At 46.2% G+C, this 14,930-nt stretch overlaps 1 protein-coding gene across 1 annotated transcript; it reads right to left on the minus strand.

Moving 5' to 3' along the window:
- Positions 1-5,355: 5,355 nt before the first annotated feature.
- Positions 5,356-11,151, minus strand: FGF3 (fibroblast growth factor 3). Its single transcript, XM_027903791.1, has 3 exons — positions 10,902-11,151; positions 8,849-8,952; positions 5,356-5,688 (listed from the first exon to the last, which is right to left on the minus strand). The coding sequence occupies exons 1-3, from the start codon at positions 11,149-11,151 to the stop codon at positions 5,356-5,358; spliced, it is 687 nt and encodes a 228-aa protein (XP_027759592.1).
- Between the last annotated feature and the right edge of the window lie 3,779 nt (positions 11,152-14,930).

A 14,930-nucleotide genomic window follows, 5' to 3' on the forward strand; every position in this document is an offset into this window, starting at 1 on the left:
GCCTCCAAAACTTGTTGCAATATTAGAACACCAGAACATTCCACACATGACTTTATAAAGTCTCCTTTAAGGGTTTATTGGTTTTATAAGAATCTTATAGTTTCATAAATTTATATTTTTATCTCACTGTAAATACCACTGAAAATCTGTATAAAAATGTATCAGTCCATGTAATAATTTTTTTTTAAAATTTAAGTTTTCCATGAAAAAAGAAGTTGGATGGAGTGCTTGGCTTGTGCCATGACACAGTGTCACTGCAGAAATCATAAGGGTTTTTTTTTTTAACGTGGATTTTTAAATCAGAAAAGTTCTCTTATTTTTTTGTTCTTGGCAGAGAAACCGACATTTGTCAGAACTTAAAAAAAGCATTAAATTTACATTAATGTCATCTCTCTTTTACTGAGCTACAAGGCAGGAGTCCATCCTCAGCCTTTAGAAGAAAGCAAGATTGGAATCCTTCTTCTTTTTCCAGCAGGAGATATCCAACCTGCTATTAAACCTGAAAAAATTCCAGCTCCTTCTTTTTCTGCCCTCAAATATAGCCACAAACCCAAAGAAGTACCACATAAAACTTGAGCCCCAAGTTCAAGCCCTGGTACCCCTCTTTTTCCCTGAGATCACTCTGGTGCTGGGTCACAAGGCTGCTTGTGTGTTTTTAGGCTTTCTGGGAAGAGGTTGCTCTTTACCTGTCCTACCTATCTAGAGCAGAGAGATATGAGATTATCTTCTCTGGAAATGTGTAAAGAAGTAGTGAACCAGAAGGAAAAACGTGGGCCCACAGGAAGGGAAATTGCAGGGGCATGAGAAGGCTTTGGCACAGGTTTTTACTAAAGCTGAGGGAACATTTACTAAATGTTGAGGGAAGTGAACAGCAGAAAGGGATGATATAAAACCAGGGAGTGAATTTGATCTGGGGAACTGAGAGACAAAGGCAAACTTAACACTGGGTTGAGTTCTCTAAAAAAAAGCAAAAGATGATGACCCTGCTCCATTTAGATTAGGAAATTTAGGGTGTTTAACAAGAAAATAAGGAAGAACTCGGTTCTGAAGAGTTTTGTTTTAGTGGTCTCCCTCTGGGAAGATTTTAGAGACTCAGTTTTCATAGCTGTTTTTGAAGGCACTTGCAGGAAAGCACTTGAAATACAGCCCATTCTTCTTTCAGAACTGGGGAAAGAAAAGGGTTAATCCGATCCCGAGGGTTTTGTCTCCATAGGCACTGCTGGATATGGGTAACAGATCCCCGGGGCAGACAGACTGTGGGACACAAATAAACCCAGTTTCTGCTGCTGTAGTTTTAGACCCATGTTGCCACGAAAAAAAAAAAAAAGTCTAAGGATTTAAGAGTAATTTTCAGTTGGTTTCACAGTCTGAGCAACAAATGCCTGTGAGACTCCGATGTCTGCGGAGTAAGCCAGGCACGTGGGATCATACTACAGCTATGCTGTGCCAAGTAATGTGTGTCACCTATCCTCCAGTGACACTGCCTCCAAGATTCACAGGAGATTTTTTTTTTCTTTTCAGGCCAGCTCATTTCTGGCTCTGTAAAGCAACATTTGTGTGGCTTTTCCCGGTAGGAGCATAAAAGGAAGGAGGAGACTTGATCCGCTGTCAATTCTTTCTTAATGAAGTATCTAAACACATGGAATTCTGGTCACACTTGGTGAAAGAGCCCATTTCTCCTCTCCAAAATTCATGCAAGGAGTAATTTCTAAAGACAAAAATTGATTTAGGACAAGTTATTATCTTTTGTGGAGGGTTATCACATGTTATCCAACCAAATGATCAAACTTACGTGAAGTACTTCCAAATGAAAAAAGACATTCCATTCCAAAACAGCTTAGTGGTGTCCTGACAATATCAGACCTAGTTTTCTTTGTTTCAGGACAAAAACCTGCAAATCAAGTAGCTGGTGCCAGACTTGCCAAGTCAGTGGAACTTCCCACATCCCACTGGGGCTGGATCCTTCAGGAGCTCCGCAGCCAGAACCACTGGTACGTGTTTCTTATTTACACTTGCATTAGCGCCAGAGTGTCTCTAAATTCTCCTCACAGATGCCATTCTCATCACTGTTCTTTCAAATCCAGGCATTTCAGCCCAAAATAAAGACACTTTAGGACTGACACAGAGGAAAAACAAAGCATTTTCTTTAACCTCTAAAGACCACGAACTTATTTTGTGGTCAAAAAAGGGGATGTACGCTGGATTTCAAAAGGGGCCTTTCTTCTGCTATGCAATGGTGGCATCTGAACTATTGCAGAACTAAAATGGGACTGTTCTCTTTAAGCATCTAAATTTGGAGGTGGCCCGAGAATGCTAACAAAGGAGGACAGTTACCATCAACTGTTCTTTAATTATAGATCTGCTTGTTCACCTTCCCAAATCCTTCAAACCTTCCGAAAGGAAACGGGAGACATTTGAACTTGAGCGCTGCTGCAACTTCAAAGGCTGTTTCAGATAGCTTTAGAAAAAAAATAAAGATCAATCAGTTCAATACATTTTCTCTCTATGGAAAGCATCTTCCCGCTGAAAACCCCAAGAAGGAAGCAAGCAAACCTTTAATAGAAGGGGAAGTAGATGTAAGCACAGGATGGTGGCCCTGAAATGGATTCTGGACCCCGAAACAGTTGAAAATTGACCTGGTATCTAACCTAAAAGCTGCAGTAGATGAGCTCTTCACCAGGTTTGGCTTCCCTGAATAACTCTATGATCTCAGTTTTCTGAGTTTGAGGATGTCAATGGACTTCTGAAGTTTGCAGAAACTCCACAACCCAAAAAGGAGTAAAGTTTGCATCTTCCTCAAAAAATAAAAAAGTCTGAGGGTGGCCTGTATGATGGAAAAGTATAAAGCCAGTCAAGAAACTTTTAAAAGAGAAGACACACCTTGATATTTTAATCCTAAGGAGAAAGTAACTCAAATCTACTTCCTCTTTTAAGGTATCCCATAAGGTTCTGGTCCAAATAAATAAAATGGGATGTAGAATACAACTAGGATCATTATCACGAATAGGATTTCAGCCTGTCAGTGTCTGGGAACTGTGGAATTCAAGGTTGCTAAAAGAATATTAAGTCATGAATGTCTGTAATGAAAAGCATTTCAACAAGAACATTAATATTTCTTAAAAGATAAAAAAAAAAAAAAAAAGACAAATCCTAAAGCCATCTCCTTTGAATTGATGCAATGAGATCGAGCAAAGAAAAATTCTAAGAATGTGGGTAAAATTGTTTTAGGTTGATGTGAAAATCATCACTTACTTACGGTAGTTAAAATGCCATTGTGTCCAATCAGTTGATTATTTTTTTTCTTTTGTCTCCTCCTCTCCTTTTCTCTTTTTTTCTTTTACAGTGCCAGTATTTTAGACTTTGCTGAGTCGAAAACTAACAATGAAATAAGGGTATAGTTCATGTGTTAAGCTAAACTTCCTTGCAATTTCCTATGGGAGAGTTGTTGAAACAATGAAATACAACTCAAAACAAAGGCAGGAGTAAGCAGGTGGTTTGTAATTAATGATATTTCCTGTGTCACCTACAGCAACTAACTGCTGTTGCTTTATGATAGATCCCATCACTTTCTTCAGTTATTTTGTAAAAGCAAGAAAATTTGGGAATGTGGTTCATGGTTTCCTGTACCCTTCTTTAAAGCTGTGTGTATTCTGTGTGCACCATTATTTCATGTACATGTCTCTTCACATTATTTCAGTATAAAGGAGAACAGAGACCAAGGAACTTTTGACTGTGTTATTCAAACACAGTTTCCTCCTTTGTTGGAATATTACAGAAAAGATACAAAGGTGGAAGGAATGAGAGATGCTATTTGGTATAAAGGAGGCTCCTTTTCTGGTTTTACCTTTATAGGGATGTAAGCAGTGCTAAACCTATAACCACTAGGCTTAGTCAGTGCCTATGAACTCATCTTACTCCTCTGTCTCACAGATTTCACCTCTTAATGAATGGAAAATTTTCCCTACCTAATTTTAAAGGAGTGTATTTAAATGAGCATATTCAAGAGCAGCCCACAAGAAGACTTTTGCCTCAGTATGCCTAGAAATGGGATTTGCACCTCTTTCTACATAATGTCAAATTTAACTTACAGATCTTCTGTTAAATTCAGGTTGAATGTTTATTTCAGTGCAGTCTCTCTTTTTTCTCCAGCTGTGCTGTATTAGGACCTAATTCTAGGCAGCGAAGAGCACAAGGGCAAGTCTCATTGAAATGACCATTATTTGTGCTTGCCAAGCACATCTAAATCTTTGTACTACAAATATCATCTCCTGGATGTCAAAAGAAATTTTTAAAGCTTAACTCCCAGCTAAAATTAAATTTGTGATGTGGACTCCCCTCAGTTTCCAGAATCAGAGTAGGAAAATCATACAATCCTGGAATGGTTTGGGTTGGAAGGGACCTTAAACACAGGTAGTTCCACACCCTGCCACTAGCCCAGGTTGCTCCAAGTCCTGTCCAGCCTGGCCTTGGACACTTCCAGGGATGGGGCAGCCACAGCTTCTCTGGGCAACCTGTGCCAGGGCCTCCCCACCCTCACAGGGAAGAATTTTTTCCTAATATCCCATCTAAATCTACTCTCTTTCACATCATATCTGAGTCCTGTTTCAAGAGAGGATTCATCAATTGATAAACAGCCTTATATTGCCAAACCCTGGCCAATGCAAATGCCACTTCACCCACATTTGAAGGACACAGTCAGGTGTCTTGGGGTTTTAATTAAACAAATTCAAGAATAGTCTAGTAATGTGTTGGTGTGTTGTAATGTCTGAAGCAGCTTGCAAGCTTTCTTTTCTTGGACAGTCTTGGGAAAAAGTGTAATTGATAATGGCTGATCATAAAATAAAATTAAATAGGTGTAAATTAAAAAAAAAATCAGTTTTCTAACTCCTGTATTAAATAAAAGTAAGGGTATAGCCTCTTCTGGCCAAAAGAGCCCTGAAAGTGCTATACCTTCTCTGTGGACACAAATTTTGCAGGTGTAAAACACTCCCATGCTCTGGAAGGACAGGACCACTGAGATAATACCTATGGCGAGTTAGAATGAAAATACTTGAAATGAAAGTTATATATATATATTTTTTTTTTAGAAAAGAAAATGTGAAAGTCATTTGACAAAATCATTACATCCAACTAATTTACATTTGAATGTGCCTGGGTTTTTCTCACATCTCTTTTACCACGGGCAATAGTCCTACAGCAACTACACGTAAGGGATGTGATTTTCATTCTATCATACAGAGTACAAAAACTGTCCGTGTTAATGCCTGTCATACAATCACAGCTGTTAGTCCTTTTAGTAGTGTTTTGAAGGCTCTCAGTCCCTTCCATCCCCAGCACAAGCTCCCCCCAGCCCCATCAGTGTCCTCTCCTCCTTCTCTGGTTCTTGCTCGGGGCCCTCAGGAGGCTCTCCCGGTACTTCACGTTTGTGTGGAACAGCCGGACCATTTCATGGTCTTTGTTATCCAACACTCTGGGCAGAAAGAGGGAGGATTTCTGTGTCCTGCGAGTTTTAAAGCCCCTTCTGGGTCGTCCTTTGCCGTTGATGGAGACGTACCAGAGTCTCTCTGCGCTGGCTTTGCGCTTGGTGCCGGCTCTGTTGGGCACAGTCCGGTAGAGACGGGACGCGTAGGTGTTGTACCCCAATTCATGGATCCTCTCCACAAACTCACACTCTGAGTTGTAATTTTCCTGTAGAGGAAAAAAAAAAAAAAAAAAAAGAAAAAGATGATGAAATCTTAAGCAAGAGTCTACTCAGTTTTTAGGATCAGGACAGAAAACCTCAGAGGAGAAGCGCTGAGCCTGAACTGCTGTGCAAGGTGCTCCCTGTCAGCAGTGTGGGCACACTCTGTGGATCAGACACAGGCAGAGGCCCCAAACCAAACTGAAACCAAAATAAAAAAAAAAAAGACATCTGAGTAAGAATGAATTGTGAACAGCTGATTGTTCAGCCGCAGTTTTTTCATGTGTGTGCTTATGAATTTAATGCTGCTGTGAACAGGTGATTCAACTGCTGCCTGTCAACCTTTGCCTTCTATTAAAAAGGTAAAATGCTACAGCTTAAAATAAAATGTGGCCCTTCCATTGGTGTATTAGCCATTGGATACAGTTGCAGTCTGTTAACATCCAGTTTGCTTTGGATATTTGAACAGCAAACCACGTATTCATGGAGCTTCTTTGCTTCAGCGCAACAAAATGAGAGTACTGTCTGCCCACCAGCACGTTCCTCCAAAATTCCAGGCTGCTCCTTTACCACAAACTGTAAGGGTGAACACGCACGCACCCCAGATGCCCACATGACCTGTCCAAATCTGGCCCTTTTCATCTGGCCCTTAGCTGAGGGAAAACTGTGCGAAAGCCTGGCAGGAGGAACTCCTACCCTCTTCCTCCCTGGGAGCAACACAAAGGACCTCCCACACTGTACATCTTTTCTTAACTGCAAGACCGTCTCTGCTGTACCTGTGTGATTATGATTTCAGTGTGTGAAGCACGGAGGCAGAAGGGAACTGCTACCATGGTCCTTACAGAGGTATTTTATTTTACCCTGCTTCTCTGGAGGACATGGGAAAGGCACAGGTAGCCAGGCTGGGGCCAGAAAAGCCATAGACCCCGCTAACAACATGTCTCTGATGCTGTTCACTCGCCAGAGATGCTGATGGGCGTTTAACAAGATTTTAAAAGGCTCCACATGTCTCAGCTTCCCAGCTGTAGGACGGAAGCGCCCTTCCTTGCAGGGACAAGGTTTTCATGTGCTGTGGTGCTGGAGCCCACACAGCTACCAGATGGAAGTGGATTTGTCCTGCTGTCTGCCCCCCTTCTGGTTGCAGAGGGTTTATCACAGAGGATAAATCTAGAGGATTATCACGATCTGCCAAGGACACAAAGGAATTCTGCAGGCCCGACAAACTCATTTCATTGTCATGAGAAAATTGAGGAAGCAAGGGACAACAGAGTCATTCCAACACTATTTGGTAAAATGCTCCCTGTAAAGTTATCCCTGAATTATTGAGTCTTATTTGAAAGAGGGGCCTGGCACAGGGTCTTGGACCAGCAATATCAGTAAAGTTGTTGGACAGTTTTCTCTAGGCAAGCAAAGACAGGGAGCTTCCCCTGAGCTGAGCCCTCACCCCTTGCTGCTTCTGTGAAAAAAAGTTGGAGCAGAAAAGCTTTCTCTGGATTGTCCCTGCAGCTCTGACACACAAGTCTAAAGCGGCCCCTCTCAAACTTGAGCTGGAAGAGCAAAAATTTTCTTTCCTAGTTATACAGAAACCTTTCATGGTTGATCGTCTTTGGCTGAGGAAACTCTAGGATGGCCTGATGCTCCTCAAACTAGAAAGGGAGAAAAGGAGCCTCTGAGCTATCCTGCTCTAGGCTTTTCTCCACTTCAGGAGAGAAGCTTTTTGCTCAGTTTCTTTAGTCTTATTTTAATTAATCTGAAGGAGAAAAAAACCCACCTATTTTGAAGAAGAAAGAGAGAAAGCTGAGAAAGAACCTGAAAAAAATCATCCTTCCCAATCATTTCTTTGAGGCAGATGCTGGCTCTGAACCGATGGAGGAGCTCCATTGAAAAGATGCCCATTTTAATCAGAAGTGGCACAGAATCACAGAAGTAGCACAGCAGAGCTACTGTGTCCTCATTCCTCTCTGGTTGCATTTTCCATTGCCAAAATTGTTTGTGATCTGCTTCTCTGCACCAGCAAAGAACCATCATCTTTGCACACAGACCCCTTTATCAGCGAGCATCACGTGAGACACATTACAGAAGATGGGTTGTAAACATCGTCAGAACATTCTTGAAGAGGTGGAGTGAAACGTGTTAAAGTGGGGAGAAAACAGAGTTGATTGTATTACCTAAGCTGCTTTCCCAAGGGAAAAGCTCACAGTGCTCAGGGATGCTGTTCAAATCAACAGAATTACATCCAATGCCTAGTTGGGGGAGGCAAATCTCACCCAGCTGTATTTCCCACCTTCTAATCTGCTTCCATACCCCAGGATTCCTGGAGACACTGTACAGTGTGGCTGTTATGCAGTAAGAGAACACGAGATTGCTTGGGATGTAATCAAAGACAGCGGATGAAACCCAAGTAGGAAGATAACGTGTATAGTACACACTGACGACTGTGCATTAGTTTGTCCCTGAATGTGAAGAAGTTTAAGCTGAAGTGTTCTGTTCACTGAGGGGAAATACTGTCTAGGCTGAAAAGGCACAAATATCATCACCATCACAGATCAGGGCTCAGAATTAGGTCACAAGAGTAAAATAAGGTGCTGATTTTCACCTTTACCTTCTTGCACCTTCTCACGCTTCCTTTTAGTAGCTATAGCCCTGCCTTTTAGTACCCTTAAATCCTTTCACTGCCCAACCAAGTGCTCCGTGCAAAGAAACTCCCAGCAGGAGGTTGCTTTCCTGTGACATAAATGCTCAGTTACTCCTGGATATTCTTTACCTGGCACGTATATCCTCTGCCAGTGCCCAAGATCCACATCAAATATCAGTACAGACAATTCTGAACAGGGATGGATGTTCTGCACTGCAACAGTTGGCTCACAAAGTGTTTATCAGTGCACCCAAGTGCCCAGAACTTTGGTCACGTGAAATGCCTTTGCCAAACACGTTCTTTGGAAGTACATGGAGATACATCCCATGTACCTTTGGCTTTACAGGCAGTAAGAAAGTAAAACCACGGATTCATTCGCCTTTTAAGAATACGCTGGTCAGCTGGTTGCCTGTAACAATCCCAAACAAAAATCTGCCATAACATTACCCTTTTCCCTAGAAATGCTTATTTATGAGAAATCAGTGCTCCCCAGAGGAAATGACAGGCATATGCCAGACTTGAGTAAAACTTACTGATGCGTAAAGTCTGCCCCTTTTGTTCATGGCCAGGTATCTGCCAGAGAACAAGCCCTTGATGGCAACGATTCCAACGTCAACAGCCGTTATTTCCAGAATACCTAAAACCAGAAACAGTTACGAGATTTGTTACTGCTCAGGTGTCATTTTTTTGAGATACAATCTGCATGACTGCTTACCTGCAGAGTATGATTTCACAGTTTCTCCCTGGCTCACGTCAAAATCCCAGTGCAATCATGGGAATGAAATTACTGTTATTTGGAACAACATAAAGAAACGACGGTGCGGGAATTGTTTGGGACAAGGTGGGCAAGAAATCCCGAGATGATGGATTAAGATTCAACTCTTTCAAAAATGAGAAAGATCTGACACTGAACTAGAGGTTCACTTAATCCTATATGCATAGGAAAAAAAAAAGTTTAAACCCCCTTTAATGCTTAGGAACACAAGAGCTCTTGACTTACTGAAACCAGTCACAAAGCTGCCCGTTTGAGGACAAAGCCCTTGCTGAGGTCTCCAGAGAGTAAAACTGAGTGAATCAGCTGAATTTTAGAGCCATGTACATAATCACAAAAGGAACTTGTCGTTTAAGAGGTCAGTGCAGCCCTCCAGACAAGGACTGCATGACTGTGTGAGACAAATTAAAAGGGAGGAGGTTTTCAGGCCATCAGAGATGGGGTCTCCGACACAACAAGTGTCACAGGTGCAGTACCTGCCACAATATTTATGTCCAGCGAAAGGTGTCAGGACGCTGCTGGAGGCAGGACTCAGATGATGTTGTACGTGCATCACTCAAACCCTGCTCTCAGTTCTCCAGCCGTGACCTGACGGCTCAGTGCTTTCTGCGGGTGTTTAGAGGCAAGAGGTGACCCCTGCACCCAAACCCTCGGGCAGTGCTCAAGGCAGAGCCAGGGGCCTGTCCCCTTTGCAGAGCTGGATTGTTGGCCTGGGAGGGCTGGGCTGGGCTTGGTGCAGCTGTTTTGAATCAGGCACCGGTTCGCTGCTGCAGGAGCCTCCTCCGGGCTTTGACAGCGAGTGGGGGGGGGTGTCTCTAGGAAATAGTGGTTTTCCTTTATGGACTTCAGACAGATCCCTGAGGTCTCCCTATCTCTGTGTGCCATCGCCAGGCGGGATTTACGCTTCCTGGGGCGGTGGGGCCGGGGCGAGGGCCAGGCTGGGTGCGGGGGCGCCCGGGGTTCCCCCCGGGGCAGCGGCGGTGCTGAGCCCCGATCTCCTCCCTCCGGCCGCCCTCGCACGAACCCCCTCGCTCCCGACATATCCCCTTTCATCTTAATTACCGCCTATCCCCAGCACATGTCAAAGGGGGCAGATGTGATGTAGCCGGTGGAAGCTCAAGCCCCCCGCGGGAGCCAGGCTGGGACGGGACGGGATGGGATGGGATGGGATGGGATGGGGGAAGCGTGGGCAGCCCACCGCGCCTCGGAAAATCCAGGGACTGTGTGAAGGGGAGATGCGAGGGCACGGGCTGGGCTGCCCAGCGGTCCGGGCCGGGGCAGGGCTGGCGTGTGAAGCCCCCGGCGCAACGAGGGCAAGTGACAGGTTCGGGCGGGCTGCGCTGTCCCGGTCCCCGTCGGGGGAACCTCGGGCTTTGGGGGTCCCGCTCTGCCCCGGGGGAATTGAGACCCTTCCCCGCCTGTCGTGTCCCCGGACCCCACAGGACCGGCTCAGGGGGTCCCCTGCCCGGTTCGGGGGCAGGGGGTGCTGCCAGTCCCCGGTGGACAGAGCGGGAGCTGGGGGGGTGCGAGGCAGTGGGAAGGGAGCCGCGGGCTCCCGAAACGCCAGGGGCGAGATCTCTCCCAGCCCGACGAGGGGAGGGGGCGAAAGCTCCGGCAGCGGGAGGTGCCACCGGGCGGCTCCGGCCCCCGGACAGCGCGGGGCAGGAGCGGAGGGCGGGAGCGGCTCCGCCACCGCCCCGTCCGCCCCGTCCAGCGCCCGCTGCCCGCCGGCGCCGGGGCCTCCAGGGACACCCCTCCCCGCACAGCCCGGCCCGGGGGGACGCGGCACGGGCGAAGGTGCGCCCGGTACTCACTGAAGGCGCTGTTCTTCTCCAAGGTGCCGTTGATCCTGCCGCTGGGGTGGATCTGGAGGTGGTACTTGGTGGCACAGTAGAGCTTCCTGCGCCGGGGCGCTCCCCCGAGGTGCTCGTAGACGCCGCCGCGACCCCCCGCATCCCGGCGCGGCCGAGGGGCGCTCGGGGAGGCTCCGGGCACCCCCGAGGCGCAGCCCGGGCACCACGGCTCCTGCAACAAACTCAGGAACAGGATCCAAGTTATGACCATTGTGGCATGATGGCCGCAGCGCTTGGTCTGCTGGGGAGAGCGAGGCTCGCAGCGAGTGGCACCAGGGGTCCCATCAAAGCCGTCTTGCTCGCAGCACTCCGCAGTTGCCGAGCACACTCTGTCTCGAGCCGTGCAGCATTGGCAAGATTTTATCAAGCCTCGATCCGGCCCTTTTATCTGTCTCAGATTTACTTAAATCAATAGACATCGGCAAAAGGCCACCGAAGAGTCCCAGCTGTTTGTGTTAGATGGAGCTGCCGTGATCAGCCTTCTCCTTGGGTTTCCAGATAGACAGACGGCATGCGTGAGAGACAGGCAGGAGGAAGGAGGGAGGGAGGGAGAGACCCGCTGAATTTCGGCAAGAGACTGTGGGGGAAAATAGTTGATCGACGGAGCATAGAAATAAAAGCAGCTTCCTGCAACAATAGCCTGATCTGCGACCAATTGATACAGAGCAGAGGAGGCAAAAGGTATCAGTCTCGTGTGAACTCCCAGAGTGCAGCGTGGATAAAATTACACAGCATCCCTCTCTCGCCACCCCACACACCGCACACCCCCGCACGGGGGCCGCCCGCCCCGCCGGGAGCCGCGGAGCAGCCGCGGACCCTCCGCCGAGCTCCGCCACCCCCCCTGCAGCCCCCGCGGCCGGGTTGGGGGGGGAGGTGCTGATGCTCGAAGCAAAACATCTTCAGGAGGTGGCTTTTGGATGTGCGCAGAGGAGCGGGGAAAGGGATGCGGGTCCTGGCTCCCCGGGGAGGGGCAGAGCACCCCCGGGGGTCTCACCCAGGCGTCAGGGTTTGCTCACAGTGTGTCTGTGTGTGTGTGCCCCCCACCCGCTTTACCCCCGGTGCCGAGAGCAAACAGTTATTACTAAATCAATCACTTCACGGTTACAAATAATACGCGTTATTTAGACAGAGCGTTCAAGATTTAATAATTTCTAAATTAACTTAGACAAAGTAGGACCCAGCAAGTGTTATGATTTACATCCCTAAATGCATCTGCGAGAAGTCGGAGCTAATCCTTTTTCTTAACTCTGGTGCCTGGAAAGTCTCATTAGCTGGAGCAGATCTGCACTCGCTACCATGTCGCTTCACACAACTGCCTACGCTTTCAAAATAGGATGGAGCTACCTATAAATAAATATAAAAGAAGGCAAAAGGTTCAACAGCTTCGTGAATTACGCTGTCCCTGTGTGCTCCTCAAAGGCAGCTCGTTAATTAGATTTGCATCTGAAACAGGCAGTAGGAGTTTTGGGGAAGTGTTTGAGAGATAATTAGTATTAATGTGCTTGAAGGGCACACAAATACACCTTTGAAGTGAGTCACGTCAGAATTCAAGCGTTTGACCTTGATCAATATATATATATTTTTCCGGAATTGGCGAACATGAAGAGACCTATAATTTTTTTGTTTTTTTTAAAGACCTTCCTATGTAGAGCACGAGGATTTTCTTACACGTTAAAGACTTCTTTAAAAGAGGAAGCTTTTAGTAGTGGGAAAATAAGGGAAGGGGTACGACCTTTTCCTAAAAGGAATGGCAGGAGGACGAAACTATCTGGAAAGCGACTCCCTGTTTTAAGCTGTGCTTAATATTTAGTAGTTCTCCGAGGCTAAAAGGCTTTCCATTATATGGTCGTCTGGAATAAAAGGAAACACATAAAAACCCCACAAGCACCCTCTCCGCCATTACCACCCTTCCTCCCCCTTTTCTTCTCCACAAGTTAAGCCCCAGCCTCACAAGGAGAGTTTGATCTGGGGATGATAAATGTTTGTACAATTAATTCTTTATTGCTGCTGTTGTACAATGCCTCTGCCAGGCAGTCAAGTGGTTCCAGTATATTGATTGGAAATTAAAATAGTTAAAGCACTGTATACACGGAAAAACGTGAAAACATAAATGTGCAGGAGCCCAGTCTTGGAGTGGGGGCTCGGTGGGTGGAGGGGGGTAAGTTGCTTGTGGGCCAAATCCTTTAGTCCCTCCTAAGACAAGAACCTCTCTGGAAAACCTTCCTCTCAGGGACGCACCGTAAATCGTGTCCTGGGGACTCGTAACCTCTGACGAGCTACGAGACAGCAGTGGTAGCAGGAAAAAAACAACACGAACTCTTAACGTGCCACGGGTCTCCTGAAAGATGCTTTCACCGGCACCGCTTGAAGGGGAGATAAAACATCATTACTGACAGTAATTATAGCGATCTCTTCCGAGTAAATCTCGGGTCTGTCCCGAGCCTGGTGCATCGCCCTGCGGATGCGCAGCTGACATTTTACAGTTCGGGCTTTGCAGGGCATTTTCATTAGCGCTCTGAAAAAAACCACACCAATCCCGCAAGATCCTCCTCCCGATCCCCCACCCCCCCTCCACCGCAGCAATAAACCAAAAAGACTAGTGGGTGGAAGAGTAACACGTTAATGACTTTTGCTCAAATTGCTTCCATCTTGATCACATTTTCATAATTAGCACCATCATCTACAAATCTTTCCGCCCTGGGCATCTGCCACAGACAGGCTTCCCAAGCGATGTGTATTCTGACTTATTAGGGAGGGGAACACTTACAGGTCTATCATTAATGGTTCCCTTTCAAATGAAATGAATACGACCTCCACGGAAATATCAAAGGGCGGTAACTACCTTGTTTCACTTGGTAGAGCACTGAATAGCGAGCAACCTTAAGTCGTTTTGCTCTAGTCAGACATCTATACAATAAAACATAAGCCCACTCTTGTATATTTTAAGTTGTCTGGTGACCATTTTTGAAAACAAAAAGGGTCCCTTTGATGTGGTCTAATTCTAACAGGGGGTGGGACGTCAGATGTGGTCTACCGAGTCTTTCTGGAAATATTTTTAATTATGCCCCAAAGCTCCTCGTAGCCCCAAAGTAATAATCAGAGAGCAGTTTGAGTCTGTTACTAAATGTGGGGGGAGTGCAGAATGAGCTCTAGACGGTACGCAACTAAATTAGAATTACAACTGATAATGATCTACTAATTCGCTCGAAATGTGTGATTTTAAATGGAACACGTGAAGTATCTGTTATTCTTTATGCCTCATATCTCGCTAACGGGGTGTTTTCTAAGCCTTCTTTCAGCTTAGCCGTAAAACCAGCGCTGCTCCTGGAAAGTCATTGGGTAAAAGTGAACATTTGAGACAGATGTTTTTATCCTTACGGCGTGCGCTCTTCTAAGCACGTACAGCACTTGTACTCTGAACTGATTACCCTCGGAGAAGGAATATATATATTTATAGTCGGATATGGATCTTTATGGTGATTTAATTTCTGTATAAGTAGCACGTAAATTTATGAAAGAAAAAAAAAAAAGGGCAAAATTTTGAAAGAGCCCCCTCTTAAACACTCGGTGGCTTTAACCTGGAATAAAGTTTAACAGGCGCAGATTTTGCAGCGATCGGGCTCTAACGCTGGTGTGGAGTCGGGATCTGCTGTTCCACCGCGGTCCAGCACCGCCGCCCCCGGCGCTGATTTACGACCGGCCCGCTACTCCAACGAGAAGGAAGTTACAATTTGTAGAGCAATAAATACCGAGGAGGTGGGTGGAGCCCCCAGCAGGGAAGGGGGGGGGAACCTAGGAAAAAAAAAAAAATTCGCTCCCCTTCACCAATTAAAAATCCATCCTTGCTCGGATGTGAACCGTGGGAAGGTCCCAAGGAAAACAGCCCCGGTGCTGATGAGGTGTTTGTTTGCCATGTGCTAATGGCACCTTCCGAGAGGAGCTTTCCTCCCTGGTGCAGTTCCCTCACACCTGCTGATACTAAGGGAAAGA

The sequence above is a fragment of the Empidonax traillii genome, unplaced genomic scaffold (genome assembly GCF_003031625.1).
Source record: "Empidonax traillii isolate 1590-97213 ecotype Southwest subspecies unplaced genomic scaffold, ASM303162v1 scaffold992:size1346157, whole genome shotgun sequence".
NCBI classification, from domain to species: domain Eukaryota; kingdom Metazoa; phylum Chordata; class Aves; order Passeriformes; family Tyrannidae; genus Empidonax; species Empidonax traillii.

Coding starts and splice junctions, on each gene's coding strand:
- FGF3 (XM_027903791.1), bottom strand. CDS start 11,151: ATGGTCATAACTTGGATCCTGTTCCTGAGTTTGTTGCAGGAGCCGTGG. Junction 8,953..10,901: donor GGAGAAGAACAGCGCCTTCA/GTGAGTACCGGG, acceptor TTCTGGTTTTAG/GTATTCTGGAAATAACGGCT. Junction 5,689..8,848: donor GGGGCAGACTTTACGCATCA/GTAAGTTTTACT, acceptor TTTCCTCTACAG/GAAAATTACAACTCAGAGTG.